General features: G+C 56.7%; 2 protein-coding genes across 2 annotated transcripts in view; both read left to right on the top strand.

The window, feature by feature from the left end:
- Nucleotides 1-3,400, top strand: part of slc22a7 (solute carrier family 22 member 7) — a 13,403-nt gene extending 10,003 nt beyond the window's left edge. Inside the window, exons 9-10 of the mRNA XM_033020494.1 lie at nucleotides 2,247-2,450; nucleotides 3,292-3,400. Of these exons, the coding sequence (XP_032876385.1) occupies nucleotides 2,247-2,450; nucleotides 3,292-3,400 (313 nt within the window). The remainder of the gene's footprint in view (nucleotides 1-2,246; nucleotides 2,451-3,291) is intronic.
- Nucleotides 3,401-7,446: 4,046 nt separating this feature from the next.
- pex6 (peroxisomal biogenesis factor 6) overlaps nucleotides 7,447-19,905 on the top strand; it is a 28,901-nt gene continuing 16,442 nt past the window's right edge. The window contains exons 1-4 of the mRNA XM_033020495.1: nucleotides 7,447-9,399; nucleotides 10,723-10,889; nucleotides 11,227-11,310; nucleotides 11,627-11,729. Of these exons, the coding sequence (XP_032876386.1) occupies nucleotides 7,447-9,399; nucleotides 10,723-10,889; nucleotides 11,227-11,310; nucleotides 11,627-11,729 (2,307 nt within the window). The remainder of the gene's footprint in view (nucleotides 9,400-10,722; nucleotides 10,890-11,226; nucleotides 11,311-11,626; nucleotides 11,730-19,905) is intronic.

The raw sequence follows: 19,905 nt of genomic DNA on the forward strand, positions 1-19,905 counted from the left end.
AAAGTGAACTCCGTTTCAGCTGAAGAAGCTTAAAACGGCAATACCTTGGTTTAAACAAGCTTCAAAAGAACATGGCATCCATGAAAAAGAAAAATGAAATAAACAAAAGACAGTTAAAGTTCTGAGCAAGAAATTACTAAAAAATTGTTAAAAAAAAGAAAAAAACATTAAGTGGTATTAAAATAATAATAATGATAAATCGCTCAATTGCCCCCCTTAAAAATCAAATTGCCCCCCTGTGGGGCGTATGCCCCACGTTGGGAACCACTGGTATAGGGGGTAGGGTATTGACATGGATAGAGAACTGGTTGGCAGGCAGGAAGCAAAGAGTAGGAATTAACGGGTCCTTTTTAGAACGGCAGGCAGTGATTAGTGGGGTGCCGCAAGGCTCAGTTCTGGGACCCCAGTTATTTACTATATATTAACGATTTAGACAATCTCCAAGTTTGCGGATGACACAAAGCTAGGTGGTAGTATGAGCTGCGATAAGTATGCTATGAGACTGCAGGGTGACTTGGATAGGTTTTGGTGAGTGGGCAGATGTGAATGTGGATTATCTACTTTGGTGGCAAGAGCAGGAAGGCAGATTATTATCTGAATGGTGTCAGATTAGGAAAAGGGGAGGTGCAACGAGACCTGGGTGTGCTTGTACATCAGTCACTGAAAGTAAGCGTGCAGGTACAGCAGTAGTGAAGAAAGCTAGTGGCATGTTGGCCATAACAAGAAGATAACAAGAGGATTTGAGTATAGGAGCAAGGAGGTCCTAATACAGTTGTACAGGGCCCTGGTGAGATTGCACCTGGGTTATTAGGTGCAGTTTTGGGGGGATTTAAGAATAAGGGGTAGGTCATTTAGGACTGAGATGAGGAGGAACTTTTTCACCCTGAGAGTTGTGAATCTGTGGAATTCTTTGCCACAGAAGGCAATGGAGGCCTTCACTTGTTTTCAAGAGAGAGATGTTTTCAAGAGAGAGTTAGATTTAGCTCTTAGGGCTAAAGAAATCAAGGGGAGTAAGTAGGAACGGGGTACTGGTTTTAGATGATCAGCCTTGATCATATTGATTGGTGGTGCTGGCTCGAAGGGCGGAATGGCCTACTCCTGCACATATTCTCTATGTAGGGGCTGGAGGGGGTCACAGAGACGGTTGGGGCACTAAACTCTCGTTGCCACTGATCCTGTGGGCTCCATGGTTATTCCCCATGCTGATCCTCTCTCTCTCCCCCTCTCCCCCTCCCTCCCCCCTTCCCCCCTCTCCCCTTCCCCCCTCTCCCCTTCCCCCTTCCCCCCCCCCCCCCCTCCCCCACCCTCTCCCCCCCTCCCCCCCCCTCTCCCCCCCTCTCCCCCACTCTCTCCCCCCCTCTCTCCCTCCCTCCCTCCCTCTCTCCCTCCCTCCCTCCCTCTCTCCCTCTCTCCCCAGGATGGGAGTGTCTCTGTCGTACTACGGCCTGAGTTTCTCAGTGTCGGGGCTGGGCCTGGGCCTCTACCTGACCCACTTCATCTATGCGGCGGTGGAGATGCCGGGGAAGCTGCTGGCCTTCCTGCTGCTTGAGCGTTTGGGCCGCCGATGGACCCAGGCTGGGCTGCTGCTGCTCACTGCCAGCGTCATGGGCCTACGCTGCCTGCTGACCCCCGGTGAGGACCCAGCCCTGACCCCCAACCCCCTGATTCCGAAACCCCTCCCCGGTGAGGACCCATGCCGACCCCTGATCCCTGAACTCCGACCCAACTCCCCACTTCCCCTCCCTGTCCTTTCTCCGCCCCCCCCTGGTCCGGCTCCCCCTGGTCCCACTCTCCCCGTCTCCGTCTCACCCTGGTCCCACAGTGTCTTGCTTTTCCGCAACCCCCAGTCTCTCACTACCCGTGTTGTGCCCCCAACAGGGCAGCAGGTGCCTCTCCTGGTGCTGGGGATCGTGGGCAAGGGCAGCGCGGAGGGTGCCTTCACCACCGCCCTCTTCTACACCACCGAGCTCTTCCCCACCTCACTCAGGTACGCTCGGGGGCGGGAGCGTGGGGGAGGGGGAAGAGAGGGGCTGTGGATCCGTGTGGGGGTGGGCGTGGGGTGGGGATGGGGGTGTGAGTGGGGCCTGGGGTGGGGATGGGGGTGGGGCTGAGGATGGGGAAGGGGTGGGGATGTGGGTGGGGGTGGGGTGTTACAGCCTGGGGTGTTGTGTGGGAGGGCAGGGGGGGGGTGTTGCGGGCTGCGTGACCCCCACAGTGCAGAGCCCAGGTTGTCCCTCCACCCACAGGCAGAGCGGGCTGGGTTACACGTCGCTGATGGGGCGCCTGGCAGCCTCGGCGACGCCGCTGGTGATGCTCCTGGACGAGGTGTGGGTCTTTCTGCCCTCCCTCATCTTCATCAGCGTCACCCTGCTGGCTGCAGCCATGTCCCTGCTGCTTCCCGAGACACGGCACGTGCCTCTGCCCCAGACCGTGGGCCACGTAGAGGACAGGTGGGTACAGCCCAGCACTGGCACCGCGGGCACCGACACACCGCGGGCACCGACGCACCGCGGGCACCGACGCACCGTGGGCACCGACGCACCGCGGGCACCGACACACAGCGGGCACCGACACACTGTGGGCACCGACACACAGCGGGCACCGGCACACTGTGGGCACCGACACACAGCGGGCACCGACACACAGCGGGCACCGACACACAGCGGGCACCGACACACCGTGGGCACCGGCACACTGTGGGCACCGACGCACCGCGGGCACCGACACACAGCGGGCACCGACACACCGCGGGCACCGACACACCGCGGGCACCGACACACCGCGGGCACCGACACACCGCGGGCACCGACACACCGCGGGCACCGACACACAGCAGTCACTGGCACAGTGGGCACCGACACAGCGGGCACAGACACACCGCGGGCACAGACACACAGCGGGCACCGGCACACCGCGGGCACCGGCACACAGCAGTCACTGGCACAGTGGGCACCGACACACAGCGGGCACCGACACACCGCGGGCACCGACACAGCGGGCACAGACACACCGCGGGCACCGACACACAGCGGGCACCGGCACACTGCGGGCACCGACACACAGCAGTCACTGGCACAGTGGGCACCGACACACAGCGGGCACCGACACACAGCGGGCACAGACACACCACGGGCACTGACACACCACGGGCACTGACAGCGCAGGCAACGATACAGCGGGCACTGACACAGCGATACACTGCGGGTACTGACACGGGGTACCGACTATCCGACATGTCGCGGGTACCGGTGACACGTCGCACACACACACTGACCCACAATGTGTTGGCAGGTACGGGCGTAGGGACGGAGGAGCAGAGGCGACCAGCGTGACGGACATCGCCCTGCAGCCGCTGGGAGCGGGGGAGTCGCAGACGGCGTTGAGTGAGGAGAGCGAGTGAGGGGGTCGGAGACGGGGGGAGGGGGGCTATGATCCACGCACCGAGCAATAAACACCCCGTTGACAGAAGGGGCGGTGTAATCAATGCTGAGGGAGGGCCCACAATGCACAGGGATGCAAGAGGAGCACCGTGAACCCCTTCCCAACCTTGGGTCAATGTGAAACCTGCCCCCACAGGGCTGACCACCTCCCTCCCTCCCCCCACACCCGGGGTCTGGCTCTCTCCCAACCCCAGGGTCACCATGAGGTCTTTCCCCACCCCCGCACAACATGAGTGGAGTGTAACCCTCTCATCCCAGAGAATGATTTACTGACAATACAGATTGGAGCCCTTTCTGCCCCTTGGATTACTGCTAGCTCCTATGATTCAATTCCATCCCCACCCTTCCCACTCATCCCCCAGCTTCTCTCCCTTTCCCACAGTGGCCCATTAACCCACTGACCCCGCATGTCGCTCTGGGGAAAACCCAACCCACACGGTCACGGGGAGATCGTGCAAACTCCGCACAGGCAGCATCGGAGGTCGGGATCGAACCGGGGTTCCGGTCGGGCTGCAGCTCTGCCCGTTGTACCAGGGGCTGCCCTGGCACTGGATCGGGGTACACAGCACCCCCACCTCCCCCTCACATGCCCCCAACCACCAGGACCTCCCTTGGTATGCTCCTTGTTGTCCCTGTCCCACAGCCGGCATCTCTGCCCTTCTCCGGGGGCTGGGCACCCACTCCTGGGTGACATTGCTCTCCGGTTCTGCCCTCACCTCCACAATGCCCTCCTGCCCTATGCCCTGGCTCAGTGGTACTCTATCGCCACATCTACCTGTACTGTGAAAAGACACAAAGTGCTGGAGTAATTGCAAGTCAGGCTGGATCTCTGAAGAATATGGAGAGGTGATGTTTCAGGTCGGGACCTTCTTCAGGCACTGCCTCACAGCGCCAAAGACCCGGGTTCGATCCTGACTACGGGTGCTGTCTGTATGGAGTTTGTACGTTCTCCCAGTGAACGCGTGAGTTTTCTCCGGGTGCTCTGGTTTCCTCCCACATCCCAAAGACGTGCAAGTTTGTAGGTTAATTAGCTTTGGTAAAAATTGTTAAATTGTCCCTAGTGTGTCGGATAGAACTAGTGTACGGGTGTGATCGCTGGTCGGCATGGACTCCGTGGCCAGAAGGGCCTGTTTTGGCACTGTATGTCTAAAGTAAACTCTAAAGTGTAAGAATTGAGTGGATGGTGTATGATTGTCATATGTACTGGCAACACAACGATGAAATTCTTACTTGCTGCATCTTAACAAGTCCATCAACAGTAACGCACAAATAAATGTACAATAATCAAAAAATGTATAGCCGTAATGTTAACTAACCATTGAGACACAAGGAACTGCAGATGCTTGTTTATAAAAAAAGGCACAAAGTGCTGGAGGGATTCAACAGGCCAGGCATCATCTCTGGAGAACATGGATAGGTGATGTTTCAGGTCGGGACCCTGCTTCAGACGAGTTGATTCCACTGAGTCAGTTCACAAGAGTTGCCACGTTTCTGGTGCCATTGCCAAGTTCAAAGATCTTTAATAGTGTTGAGTCTAATCTTGGCCTCTTGGGGTGGCGCGTGATCTAATCGAGCCCCAGGCCACTCCCCCCCGACTCCTTGACCTGGACACGTCGACCCGCAAACCTACCTTCCCCTCACCTCTTGCGGCCACTGCTCAGCCTCCAGGCCCCGGGGCCCCTCCTGCAGCTGACCTCAGGTCCCCTGGCCGTCTCTGAGAGTGCGTGTGGTGAGACCCAGCCCGCTCACCGACAACGATCCTCTCCATCCCCTGCCGACATATACAGTGGGCACTAAGAATAAAGTCTATTTCCATTACATCCTCTCTATTAAATCGTCCCCTTCTCATATTCAACCTCTGCCCTCTAGTTTTAGTCATACAGCAGAGAAAATGGCCCTTTGTCCCATGCCGACCAAGCTGCCCCATCTATACTAATCCCTCCTACTCGCGCTCGGCCCATATCGCTCTAAACCTTTCCTGTCCATGTAACTGTCCAAATGTCTTTTAAATGCTGTTTTAGTACCTGCCTTAACTACCCCCTCCGGCAGCTTGTTCCATACACCCACCACCCTTTGAACGAAAAAGATGCCCTCAAGGTTCATATTAAATCTTTCCACCCTCATCTTAATAAACCTATGTCCTCTGGTTCTTGCTTCCCCTACTTTGGGTAAAAGGCTCTGTGCATTCACCCAATCTATTCCCCTTATGATTTTATACACCTCTATATGGTGTATAACCCCACAGCCTCCTGCACTCTAAGGAATAAACTCCAAACCAGCTCAACTTCTTGCTATAATTCAGGTCCTTGAGTCCTGACAACACCCTGGTAAATCTTCTCTGCACATTTTCCAGTTTAATAGCATCTTTGGCACCGATGCAGGTTTGTCTTTATTGATAAGAGTATTGAGTACTGGAGTTGGGATAGCTTGTGACATCTGTAAACGATGTTGGTCAGACCACACTTGGAGCAGTGTGTGCAATTCTGGTCACCCAGCTGTGGGAAGGATTTCATTAATTTGGAGAGAGTGCAGGGAAGCTTCATCATGATGTTACAAGCAATCGAAAACTTCAGTTAGAAGGAGGTTGGATAGGCTGCGACTTTTTTTCCTGAAGTGTCGGAAATAGACCTCATAGAATTTTATAAAAGAATAAGGAGTGTAAATAACGTGAATGGTCACAGCATTTTACCCTGGGGAGGAGAATGAAGAACCAGAGGATATAGATTTGAAGGGAGAGGGAAAGCCTAAGGAGCATTTTTCTTTGTCCTGAGGGTGGTGGGTTATGGAATGAGCTGCCAGAGGAAATAGTTAAGGCAGGTACTATAATGACATTTAAAAGACATACGTGGATAGGAAAGGTTTAGACGGATATGGGCCAAATGCGGGCAGATGGGACTAGTGTAGATGGGGCATTGTAAACATGTACCAGAGACCGTGTATGATTTAAACACATTTTAATGAGCACTAAAACTTAACAAGGTTGAAGACAACAGGTTGTCAGTGCATCCTAGCTGCTCGAACTGGCAGTGCCGGGAACGAGTGTTAGTATAAGTGTTATAGTGGGGTGGAGTTAGTGATGCTGGCTTATGTGTGATTGGTTCACATGCATCATCAATCTGCAGGCATCTTGTTCAGCATAGAATGTTTTGAGTACAAAAACATAGATTGCTGGAGGAGCTCAACGGATCAGGCAGCATCTGTGGAGGGAATGGACAGATGACATTTTGGGTCGAGACCCTTCTTCACTCTGTAGAGTAGGTGGGAAAAACCTTGTGTGGAGTGGATATGGTGGGGAATAGGAGGTGGATTTTCAGTGTCCATCCACCTCCCCGTCTTTTTGCATGTGCCAATAAATTCAACTATATTGTTTTCTCCCCATTAGCAGGGCCACTGCCCATGGCCCAACCCATTGGCTCTTCCCACCATTTTCTGTTGGTATTCCTACATAAAGATAGTGCCCACTGCTCCTCTCCACTGGGCAACCTCCCTCAACAAGATGGCGTCACCTGCTCCTGTCCTCTGGGCAACCTCCCTCACCAAGATGGCGTCACCTGCTCCTGTCCTCTGGGCAACTCCCCTCACCAAGATGGCGTCACCTGCTCCTGTCCTCTGGGCAACCTCCCTCACCAAGATGGCGTCACCTGCTCCTGTCCTCTGGGCAACCTCCCTCACCAAGATGGCGCCCACTACTCTGTCCCCCCCCCCCGCCCGATAGACACAAAATGCTGTTTTGCAGGAGGATGCACGAGGAGGAGAGTGTCACACGAGGAGGGGAGCACTGGGCCTGGGGGAAAACGTTGTGTTTTGTTGAAGAGTCCAGCATCTGCTGTTTCTTCACCAAGATGGCGGCGGCCTGATTGCAGGACCGGAAGGAGGGGGCTCGCCGAGCTCCAGCTGCCCAGAGTGCGCCTGCGCAACTGTACCAAGATGGCGGCCGCGCTGCGCGGTGGCGGCGGCTGAAGCGACGGCTCCATCACCAAGGTGGCGGCCGGCGGTCCCCGTCACCATGGCGCTCCCGGTCGAGCTGCAGCTTTGCCGCCGCTTCCCGCAACACCTGCACCCGCTGCAGCTCCTCCTCCCACCGGCAGCGGCGGCCGCCCTCGCCCCGGGGCCCGGAACCGACTGTGTGCTGGCTCTGCACGTAGGGTCCGGGCCCGTCATCTTCACCTCCGCCGCCATCGTCGAAGCCCAGTCCCCCGGGGAGGAGGCCTGGGCCGGGGCAGGAGATGAGCGGGGCACTGGGCCTTGGGCAGGAGATGAGCGGGGCACTGGGCCTTGGGCAGGAGATGAGCGGGGCACTGGGCCTTGGGCAGGAGGGGAACCTGGGCTTGGGGCAATAGATGGGGGGGACATTGGCCCTGGGGCAGGTGATGAGGGGGACACTGGGCCTGGGGCAGGAGGGGAACCTGGGCTTGGGGCAATAGATGGGGGGGACATTGGCCCTGGGGCATGTGATGAGGGGGACACTGGGCCTGGGGCAGGAGGGGAACCTGGGGCAGGGTTAAGAGGGGAGCCTGGGCTTGGGGCAGGGGATGGGGAGGGCATTGGGCCTGGGGTAAGAGGGGAGCCTGGGGCAGGGGATGAGCGGGGCACTGGGCCTCGGGCAGGAGATGAGGGGGGCATTGGGCCTGGGGTAAGAGGGGAGCCTGGGCTTGGGGCAGCGGTGACTGAGCTCCAGGGGCGAGGGGAGGGTGTGACTGGGTCCAGTGTGCACTGTGGGGGCATCCCGGCCACCCAGAGTGAGGGGGTGAGTCCGGGTGTTGGGCCAGTCCAGATTTACACCAGCAAACTCTTCCTCGCGCACTACGGGCTGTGGGCGGGCGAGGGTGAAGCCCCAGGGCTGGGCGAGGAGGGCTGGTCTGAGGCCTCAGGATTGGAGGTGGATGATTTGGCTGGGTCCCCAGGGCTGAGTGAGTTGAATAGGGCTGGGGCCCCAGGATTGGGGTTGGAGAACAGTGTCGGAGACCCAGTCTTAGGTGAGGAGGGCAGGCCCAGGCTGCAGGCCTCCCTGGTGAAGCGGGTCCCAGGCCTGAGCCGGGTGGTGCTGGGTGCCCGCACCAGAGGCAGCCTGCGCTGGGCCAGCTCCCCGGCCTTTGCCCGCGGGCTGCTGGTGCTGTCCTGCCAGCGGCGGGCAGTGCTGCTGCGGCAGGGCGACCCCCCGGTGGTGCCCTACCACCCGTGCCTGGGCGAGGACAGCGAGCTGGTGCAGGCCCGTCTGCTGGAGCTGGTGGTGCTGGAGTGCCAGCCAGTGCTGCAGGGGTTGCTGACCCCCAGCACCAGCCTGGCCCTCACTGACTTCAGAGAGCCCGGACAGCTGCCCCCCTCGCCGCCCCTCCACCTGCTGCAGCCCCTCTGCCTCTCCGACTTTGCCCACTACGCTCGCGGCTTGTGGGGGTCTGGGTTGGCGTCCGGCCTGAAGGGTCACGGGCCCTCGGACTTCCAGACCGTGCTGCGGGCCCTGGAGTGCCGTCTGGAGGTGGTGGTGGCAGACCTGCCGGGCTTGGCGGAGCGCGGCGAGCTGGGGCCGGGTCCGGAGGCCCCTGACGAGGCTGGCTGCCTGGAACCAGGCCTGGTGGCCCAGGACGTGGAGAGCTCTGTTGCTCCAGAACTGAGGGCCCCTGCTCATGGCACTTGCCTGGAGCCGGGCCCTGGCACCCCAGACTTGGACAGCTGCTTGCTGCTGAGCCGCCGCACCCTGTACCGCCTGGGCCTCTTCCACCGCCAGTGGGTTTTGGTGTCCTGGCCGGAGCCTGGGGCCGAGCCAGAGTCCCCGGGGGCAGAGGGCCGAGTGGGGGCCACTCGACCCGCCCAGCTGCCAGCCCGAGTGCTGGCGGTGGAGGTGGGCGAGGGGGTCAGCCTGCAGCTGGGGCAGGACACAGCGGCCATCTCACACGCCATGTGGTTCAACGTCTCCCGAGGGGCCCCTGCCCCCTCCGCTCACCGCACACTCAGAGTCAAGGTAGGGGCGGCCGGGGCTGAGATCCGGGGGGGGGGGGGGAGGGGGGAATTTCCCACCCATCCCTGACCTGAGCTCCCAAACCCTCAACAACCAACACCCGTCCACCCACTGACCCCTGACCTGTACGCTCCCACCCCCATCCACCACTTGGCCCGCACCCACCCACCCATGATTCAACCCGACCTCCCCCTCCTTCTCCTGACTCACGCAGACCTGCCCCACAAACCCACCCCTGACTAACACAGCATTTGATAAGGCCTCTCCTGGTTAACTAAGCCATAGGATTAGGGCACGTTACATCAATGGAGAGTGGTTTGGCTGGATTCAAAATTGGCTCAGACACAGAACACGACGAGTTTTTAATTAGTTATTGAAAAAGAATAGGGCGGGTGCATAAGTTAAAGACTTAAATTAGGCTACGGTTTATTTTGAAGGCTTTGGACAAGAACTTGCTGTGCTTGATTGGGAGAGGCTGGTAAAGAGAGCTGACAATTGAGATAAAATGAATGCTCAATCTTTTTTCCAGGGTGGGGGATTCTAAAACGAGGGGCACAGGTTTAAGCACAGAGGGTAGTCGAGTCCAGTTCTTTGGCTATATTTAAGAGGGAGTTAGATGTGGCCCTTGTGGCTAAGGGGATCAGAGGGTATGGAGAGAAGGCAGGTACGGGATACTGAGTTGGATGATCAGCCATGATCATATTGAATGGCGGTGCAGGCTCGAAGGGCCGAATGGCCTACTCCTGCACCTAATTTCTATGTTTCTATGTTTCTAAGTTGAGAGGGGAGAAATTTAATTGCAACTTTTTTTGCACAGAGGGTGGTGGGTATATGGAATGAGTTGCCAGAGGAGGTAGTGTGGGCAGGCACTATCACAACATTTAAAAGACACTTGGCCGGGTGCATGGATAGGAAAGGTTTAGAGGGATATGGACCAAATGCAGGCACGTGGGACGAGCGTAGATGGGGCATCTTGGTTGGTATGGATGTGTTTTGAGTACAGATTGATGAAGGGGCTCAGTGGGTCCAGGCAGCATCTGGAGAGAATGGACGGACAACATTTCAGGTTGAGACCCTTCTTCAGTCTGATGGAGACCCCTCCTCTGCTCCCTCTCGGCCCTCACCTCGGAAGTCCTTCACGCTCTCCCCATCTCCCTTATACCCCACCCTCCCAGACCCCCCCACCTCCCCGGGCCCGTGTACTGTGATCTGTTCTCCCTGCCGACCCGCCTCCCCCCCCCGCCCCGACCCCCCGCCCCCCAGGTCTGTGTAATGTGACCTCCCCGCACTCTGTGTGTGGTCTGAAGGATGTGCTTTGTGTCTCAGCGGTTTCTCCAGGGTGTGGTTGGGCAGCAGGGGGTGGGGGATAGTAGTTCTGAGCTGGGCGAGCCCCCCCTGGCTGAGGAGCTGCACGTGGAGGTCATCCACTCGCCCACCTACGATGCCCGCGCTACCCACGACCGCCTCCTCTACCAGCACTTCAGCACCTGCAGGTGGGCACTTGCACCATGACTCCCCCACCCCCTCCTCATGTGAACCCCCCTCCCCATCTCATGTGAACCCCCTCCCCTCCTCCTGTGACCCCCTCCCCTCCTCCTGTGACCCCCACCCCTCCTCCTGTGACCTCCCCACTCCCTCCCCTCCTTGTGTGACCCCCCCTCCTCGTGTGACCCCCCCTCCCCCTCTCCTCAGCGTGTGCCCCCCCCCTCCGTCCCGCGTATGCTGGTGGCCTTTCCGAGGCAGTGTGAACTGTAAATGGAGTCAATGGAAGGGAGGTTGATTTGTGTGACGGTCTGGGCTGCAACTCTGCTCTCTGTCGCCCCATTGCAGGCTGGTCTACGAGGGAGCGGTGCTGTGTGTGCAGGCCCGGGGCAGGCCCGACTTTACCCAGACCTGTACCCAGGCCCAAGTGGGGTAAGGACCTGCTGTGGGAGGGACCCCTCTGTCCGCCCCCTCACCCTCGTCCGCCCATCCCACCCCTGTTGATTCCCATCCCCGTCGACCCCCACTATCCCCCTCTATTCCGCTCCACCCCCAACCGTCGCCCGTCCACCTCGTCTGCACCCCCACCCCTGCTGACGACCCCTTCCCGCCCGCTGTCCACCCACCATCCGTCTGTGTGGTGTCGTTTCGTGCAGGATTCGAATCTTCTCCCCCTGCGCTGTGCAGCTTCCAGTCGGCTGAAGGCGCTGCTCTGACTTGTTGCCATCCCCCCCCCCAACACACACAGGTGCCCTGTGATCTACCTGAGGGTGCGGTCAGTGAGGGGAGGGGCCGGCACGGAGGGGGCCCCCGGATACCTGGCGCACACCGGGCACACCTCCCTCTACCTGGTGAGTATCCTGGCATCTGCCGCGCTGCACAGACAACCCCCCCCCCCCCCCTGCTCCCTCCCTCCCCTGGTCAGGCCACTAAGGCCCAGGCACACATACAGCACGTAACCAGGCCCTTCGGCCCAACTTGCCCACACCAACCAACGTACTCCATCCTCACTAGTCCCACCTACCTGCGTTTTGCCCATATCCCTCTAACCCTTTCCTATCCATGTACCTGTCCAAATGTCTTTCAAACGTGATACTCCCTCCTCTGCCAGCTTGTTCCATAAACAACATTGCCCCTCAGTTTCCTATTAAATCTTTCCCTTGTCATCTTGTGTCCTCTGGTTCTTGACTCCCCTACTCTGGGTAAAATACGTTCACCCTATCTATTCCTCTCGTGATCTTACACACCTCTATAAAATCACCCCTCAGCCTCCTGCAGTCCAAGGTATAAAGTCCTTGTTGCAATGCCAATTTGGACTCATTTTCTACAGAACATGAATATCTCAGCTTGTGTTTATTAACGCAGTAAGCAGCCAGTCGATGATTCCCCTAGATAGACACAAAAAGCTGGCGTAACTCTGCGGGACAGGCAGCATCTCTGGAGAAAAGGAGTAGGTGACATTTTGGGTCGAGACTCTTCTTCAGACAAAGTCGGAGGAAAGGGAAACGAGGGATATAGATGGTGATGTAGAGAGATATAGAGCAAATAAATGAAAGACTGCAAAAAAAGTAACGATGAGAAAGGAAACAGGCCATTGTCAGCTGTTTGCTCGGTGAGAACGAGTAGAGACAATGAGACTCAACAAGACGACTTTGAAGCTGCTACGACTTGGGTGGGGGAGGGATGGAGAGAGAGGGATTTCCCTACCCTGGGTAAAAGGCTCTGTGCGTGCACCCTGTGTATTCCCCTCGCGATCCTATAGCAGGTGGTGTGTAGCAGCAGAATGCTCTCTCTCCACAGACAGGCTCCTTGACTTGCTCCTCCCTGCTCTCACCGACCCTGGTGGCTCTCCACCCCATCCCTCGCTTCCCCCCCCCCCCACCCCTCCGCACTGCAGCCGCGACCAGCAGCTCCTACACCACCACCCCCCTTCAATGCTGGCCCGGGCCGGCACGGTGCTCCGAGTATAGAAGTTGGGAGGTCATGTTGCAGTTGTATAAGATGTTGGTGAGACCGGGTTTAGAGTATTGTGTTCAGTTCTGGTCACCATATTATAGGAAAGATATTTTCAAGCTTGAAAGGGTTCAGAGAAGATTTACGAGGATGTTTCCAGGACTAGAGGGTGTGAGCTATAGGGAGAGGTTGAGTAGACTGGCTCTCTATTCCTTGGAGCGTAGGAGGATGTGGGGTGATCTCATAGAGGTGTACAAAATCATGAGACAAATAGATCGGGTAGATGCACAACCTTTCTTGTCCAGAGTAGGGGAATCGAAGACCAGAGGACATAGGTTTAAGGTGAAGGGGAAATGATTTAATAGGAATCTGAGTAACTCAGTGGATCAGGCAGCATCTCTGGAGAAAAAGGATGGGTGACATTTTGGGTTGGGACCCTTGTTCAGACTGAAAATAGAGTGAATCTCCTCTGCACCGCCTCCAACTGAATGCCACCCTTCCTGTAGCTGGGTGATCAGAACTGGGCGCGGTGCTCTAAGTATGGTCTCCCACACTTTGGTTTCTTCCAGATTGTCTGTAGCAGCAGCTCGTATTCTAGCCCACGGTGTGATGGGCTGAATGCCTCCCCACCACCCCTGTTCCCCAGTTCCCAGCTTCTGTCTGGTCTGAGCTGGGGGAGTAGGGGCAGGTGCCGAGCCTGGCCTCTCCCCGACATGCCAGGACTAGGCAGAGCACCGAGCCCCCGGACCACCCCCCACACTCGCGTGGACGGGGTGGTCTCCAGACCTCACTCTGGCTGGATCGTGCCATGGAGGCGGTGGGCAGGTTACTGGTGAGGTGACCAATCCACCCCCTCCCCCACTCTCTCCAACAACATTCCAGAGCTGTACAGCAGGGAAACGGGCCACTCGGCCCACATCGCCAATACTGGCCCTTTACTGGTCTTGACTCATCTGATTCACTAGGCCATTAAGTGTGGCCTTTTGAATGAATCCAAATTTTGTAGAGCAAATCCTTTTATTTTTATTAATATGTTTCTGTCCGTTCATTTATTATTTTTATTTTAATCTTAAAATGCCAAAGAGTAAAAGAAGATTCAACGAAATAATCCTCCCCGACTGACGGCCACAATTAAAACATTAGTAAGTCATGAGGGCTATTTTATTGCTACGAAGAGTTACTCGCTTTGGGCACTCTTACGGGCAGAACACGAGGAATAGATTTCTTCAACAACTTTCAAAATAAATGTCGTGAAGTATATCTAATTGAATTTTCTTGGATGCGGCCTTATTAGATTACAGCTAACTTAATGCGGCATGCCAACATGAAAAGGTTCCCCACCCCTGCTCTGGACTCTTCCTATCCACAGATCTCTCCAAATGTTTTTTAGAAGTCATAATTTCATCCACTTCTACAGCTTCTTCTGGCAGCTTGTTCCAGATACAGACCACCCTCTGAATGAAAAGTTGCCCCTGAGGTCCCTCTTAAATCTCTCTCCTCTCACCTTAAATCTGTGCCCTCTAGTTTTAGAACTCTCTACCTTGGGGGAAAAGACTGTGATGTTCACTTTATCTGTGCCCGTCCTAATTTTATTCACCTCAGTAAGGTCACCCCTCAGCCTCCTAGGTCTCGGCCTATCCAACCTCTCCCTATAACTGAAGCTCACAAGCCGGGCCCTGGTGAATCTCTTCTGCACGCATTCCAACTGGATGCCCCCCTTGCTGTAGCCGGGCGACCAGAACTGCGCAGGTTGCTCCAGGTGTGGTCCGTGTGTCTGACTCCTCTGCCTTTCCCCCCCCCCCCCTCCCCCAGGATGGCTGTGGGAATGGCCACGTGCCCTGTGCTGCAGCCAGCGATGGTCACCCGTTCTGGGGCAGCCTCTCCCCTCCCGGCCTCTCCTGCACCGTCGAGGCTCTCTGCCACATCATCGAGCCCTACCTGCGCCACGGGTGAGTGTCCCCGCGTGGTTGAAGTTCGGAGACACAGCAGGGAATCAGGCCCACGGGACCCACGCCGACCAGCGATCCATCCCCCTGTCCCCACCAGTTCTACGTCATCCATTCCCTACACACTCGGGGCAAGTGGTAGACTCGCTGCCTTACAGTGTCTGAGACACGGGCTCCATATGTGTGCTGTCTCTATGGGGTTTATACACTCCACCGGTGACCGCGTGGGTTTCCTCCGGGTGCTCCGGATTCCTCCCACATTCCAAAGACATGCAGATTTGTAGGTTAATTATGTAAAATTGTAAATTGTCCCGAGTGCGTAGGGTGGTGCTAGTGTACGGGGTGATCGCTGGTCGGTAACGACTCGATGGGCCGAAGGGCCTGTTTCCATGCTCAATCTCTACAGTAAGGTCCATTTAGGGACTGTGAGCAGTGTTTATGGAATGGGTGGGGGTGGGGGGTTCTGGACTGAGGGCGGTGGGAGGAAGCGGGTGGGGTGGAGGTATGCAGACTGTGCGGTGGGGGGGGGGGGGGGAGGTCACATACCCTGTGTTGACTGTGCTCCCCCTGTGCCCAGGCCACCGGTTCTGGAGGGGCCGTGCAGTGTGCTGCTGTGTGGTGCGAGCGGCTGTGGGAAGAGCACAGTGGTGCGGGCAGCCTGCCGCAGGCTCAACCTACACCTGCTGCAGGTGAGTGGAGGAGAGGGGGCGGCAGGGGGAAATAAGTGGGGATAGTAATTGGAGTCCGGACAGATAGTGTGGGTTGGTGAGAGGAGAGGAGTGGAGAAGGGGGTGAGGAATGGAGGTGGCGAGGGGTGTAGTGGGGATGATGAGGGGACAGCGGGGGGGGGGGGGGGAATGAGAATGATGGTGAGGTGGGGGGAGCAGGGACGGCAACAAGGAGCAGAGGAGGGGGTCGTGCTGTGCGTGTGCTGTCTCCTCTCCCCAGGACCGTGTCTCCCCTGCACTGTGTCTCCTCTCCCCAGGTGGACTGCGTGTGCCTGTGTGCGGACTCCCCCGGGGCGTGGGAGGCGAAGCTGGAGGGGGCCGTGTCTCGTGCCGAGGCTCACCGCCCGTGCGTGCTGCTGCTGCGCGACGTGACCGTGATGGGGAGGGAGCGCGAGGGGGCACCGCACCACTCCCGCCTCGTCTCCGCTCTGCAGCGTCTCCTGAGCCGAATGCAGCCCTCTGGCAGGTCAGGCCGTGTCCTCATCCCGCACCCCCCTCACTCCTCCCTCACCGTACCTCCGCCTGCCTCCCCCAGCCCGATCCCTCAGGTCACTGCAGGATCTTGTCTCCCCCCTCCCACACCGTTTGCCCCATCTCTCCATGACTTGGAGAGGTCACCTCAATGTGACCAATGTGGTAGCTAGCCCCTCACACTCTGTCTACATCTGTCTTGTATTGCATCTGCCAATCCCCCACTTCATCTAGATCCTGTTGTAATCTGACAGAACCTCAGACTGAGACACAAGCTCATGAGTGAAAGGAGCAGAATTAGGCCGATAGGCCCATCAAGTTTACTTCACCATTCAATCATGGCTGATCTCTCTCCCTCCTAACCCCATTCTCCTGCTTTCTCCCCATAACCCCTGACACTTGTACTAATCAAGAATCTGTCGATCTCTGCCTTAAAAATATCCAATGACTTGGCCTCCACAGCCTTCTGTTGCAAAGAATTCCACAGATTCACCACCCACTGACTAAATACATTTCTCCTCATCTCTTTCCTAAAAGTATGTCCTTTAATTCTTAGGCTGTGCTTAGACCCTCCCACTAGTGGAAACATCCTTTCCACATCCACTCTATCCAGGCCTTTCACTATTCGTTTCAATGAGGAGACCCCTCATCCATCTAAACTCCAGTGAGTACAGACCCGGTGGCGTCAGATGCTGACTGGCTGTCCTGTCCCTGGGCCCGTTTCTGATTGTCCGTCCCTGCTGGGTGTGTGTCTAGCCGTCCCGTCTCTGACCCTGTGTGTGTCTGTCTGTCCGTCGCTGCCGGGTCAGTGTCCTAGTTGTCTCGTCCCATCCCATCCCTGACCCTGTGTGTGTCCGTCCGTCCCTGCTGGGTGAACGTCCAGTCCCTGACCCAGTGTGTGACTGGTGGTGGTGTGTGTGGTTGCAGTGAGTACCCGGTGGTGGTGCTGGGGACGGCTGTGCGGCAGAGGGAGGTGAGTGCGGAGCTGCACGCCGTCTTCCTGCACGAGTTGGCAGTGAGCGCCCTGTCGGAGGAGCAGCGGCAGCGGGCACTGAGGGCCCTGGGCAGCAGCCTGCCGCTCGGCAAGGACGTCAACCTGGGCCGTGTCGCCAAGCTGACCGCCGTGAGTGGCCGCCAACCACGGCAACGGGCAGGGGGCGGCTGGTGGGGGGGCCAACAGAGGTCAGGCAGTATCGGGGTCAGAGGGCGTGGGGTCAGGGTATTGGGGTCGGAGGGCGTGAGGTCAGTTAGTATCAGGGTTGGAGGGGGAGTGTTGGGTAGTATTGGGATCAGAGGGCATGGGGTCAAATGGTATCAGGGTTGAAGGGCATGGTATTGGGGTTGGAGAGCGTGGGCTCAGATGCTGTCGGGGGGCGTGGGGTCAGTTGGTATTAGGTTCAGAGGGCATGGGTCAGATGGTATCGGTTGGAGGGTGTGGGGTCAGAGGGCATTGGTCAGGGTATCGGGTTGGAGGGCGTGAGGTCAGATGATTTCGGCGTTGGAGGGCGTGGGGGTCAGAGGGCATGGGTCAGATGGTATCGGGTTGGAGGGCGTGGGGTCAGATGATTTCGGCGTTGGAGGGCGTGGGGTCAAAGGGTATCGTGTTGGAGGGCATCGGGGTCAGAAGGGTATTAGGGTCGCAGGGCATCGGTCAAATTGTATTCGGGACGGCGGCGTGGGTCAAGGTGCTGACATGGCTCTGCTATGTTGCCAGGGTTACGTCCTTGGCGACCTGTGCTCACTGCTGAGCCGGGCCAGCCGCTCCGCGTGTAGACGTCTGCGGCAACGCTGGTGAGTGACGGGGCCGGTGGAGCAGCTCCTCGCACAGTCTCACCTCACCATGCCCGTCCTGCACCCACCCTGTCGCCTGCCCCACCTCCCTTTGCCCGTCCTGCGCAGCCCTTCCCACTTGCCCCACGCCCCCACTTCGTGCTCACACCTGCATGCCCGCACGTCTTGCAACTCTATGCCTAACCCTGCCTTCCCCCCCCCCCCCCCACGACTGCCCGTGTCCCCCCTCCCCCAGTTTCAGTTTCCCGGTGTCCGGCCCTGCGGCACTCCCTCCCTGAGCCTCTGCGTCTCTTCTCCGTCCCCAGCTTTCCTGGCCTCGCTCCCAGTGAGCAGGAGGAGCTGGAGCTGTGTGCTGCCGGAGTGGCAATCCTGCAGGATGACTTGTTGGCAGCGTTGGAGGAGCTGCAAGCAGTGCTCTCCCGTGCTGTGGGAGCACCAAAGGTTGGTCTGGGACTGCACCCCCTCCCCTGAAACCTCACTCCCTTCACCCTCGTACCCAACCTCTGGCTAGGGGAGGGAAGTGAGGTTAAATTAGGTTCTACAGACTGAGCTTACAGCGAGGAAACAGGCCCCAGGGTCCACTGAATGTGTGCCGTCCAGCCATCCCTGTGCACCAGTTCTATCCTACACTCAAGGGACAATTTACAGAAGCCAATCAACCTTCAATCGGGGATGTCTTTGGAAAGTTGGGAGGAAACTGGAGCACCCGGAGAAAACCCACGTGGTTCATAGAGACAGCAAACTCCATACAGACAGCACCGCTAGTCAGGATCGAACCCGGGTCTCTGGCTCCGTGAGGCAGCAACTCTGTCACTCTGCTGCCCAGGGAGGTGTGAAGGTTCTGGGGCATTTGATAGCAATGGTGAGTGCTGATCAAGGAGTGCTGATCAAGGAGCATTCGTAATAAGGTGGATGAGTTGAATGTGCAGATAGCTATTAATGACTATGATATAGTTGGGATCACAGGGACATGGCTCCAGGGTGACCAAGGCTGGGAGCTGAACATCCAGGGATATTCAATATTCAGGAGGGATAGACAGAAAGGGAAAGGAGGTGGGGTAGCGTTGCTGGTTAGAGAGCAGATTAACACAATAGAAAGGAAGGACATTAGCTTGGAGGATGTGGAATCGATATGGGTAGAGCTGCGAAACACTAAGGGGCAGAAAACTCTAGTGGGAGTTGTGTACAGGCCACCTAACAGTAGTAGTGGAGTTGGGGATGGCATCAAACAGGAAATTAGAAATGCGTGCAACAAAGGTAAAACAGTTATAATGGGTGACTTCAATCTACATATAGATTGGGTGAATCAAATTGGCAAGGGTGCTGAGGAAGAGGATTTCTTGGAATGTATGCGGGATAGGTTTCTAAACCAACATGTAGAGGAACCAACGAGAGAGCAGGCTATTCTAGATTGGGTATTGAGTAATGAGGAAGGGTTAGTTAGCAGTCTTGTTGTGCGTGGCCCCTTGGCAAGAGTGACCATAATATGGTTGAGTTCTCCATTAGGATGGAGAGTGACATTGTTAAGTCAGAAACAAGGGTCCTGAACTTAAAGAAAGGTAACTTTGAGGGTATGAGACGTGAATTGGCCAAGATAGACTGGCAATTGATTCTTAATTGGTTGACGGTGGATATGCAATGGAAAGGCATTTAAAGACTGCATGGATGAACTACAACAATTGTTCATCCAGTTTGGCAAAAAAATAAATCAGGGAAGGTCGTGCATCCGTGGATAACAAGAGAAATCAGGATAGTATCAAAACAAAAGATGAAGCGTACAAATTAGCCAGAAAAAGCAGCCTACCAGGAGGACTGGGAGAAATTCAGAACCAGCAGAGGAGGACAAAGGGCTTAATTAGGAAAGGGAAAATAGATTATGAAAGAAAACTGGCAGGGGAACATAAAAACTGACTGCAAAAGCTTTTATAGATATGTGAAGAGGAAAAAGATTAGTTAAAACAAATGTAGGTCCCTTGCAGTCAGAAACGGGTGAATTGATCATGGGGAACAAGGCACATGGCAGACCAATTGAATACTGCTGCTTGGTTCTGTCTTCACTAAGAAGACATAAAAAAAATCTGCCGGAAATAGCAGGGGACCGGGGGTGAAATAGATGGAGGAACTGAGTGAAATCCGTT

This window comes from Amblyraja radiata, chromosome 5 (assembly GCF_010909765.2).
Source record: "Amblyraja radiata isolate CabotCenter1 chromosome 5, sAmbRad1.1.pri, whole genome shotgun sequence".
Classification (NCBI taxonomy): Eukaryota; Metazoa; Chordata; class Chondrichthyes; order Rajiformes; family Rajidae; genus Amblyraja; species Amblyraja radiata.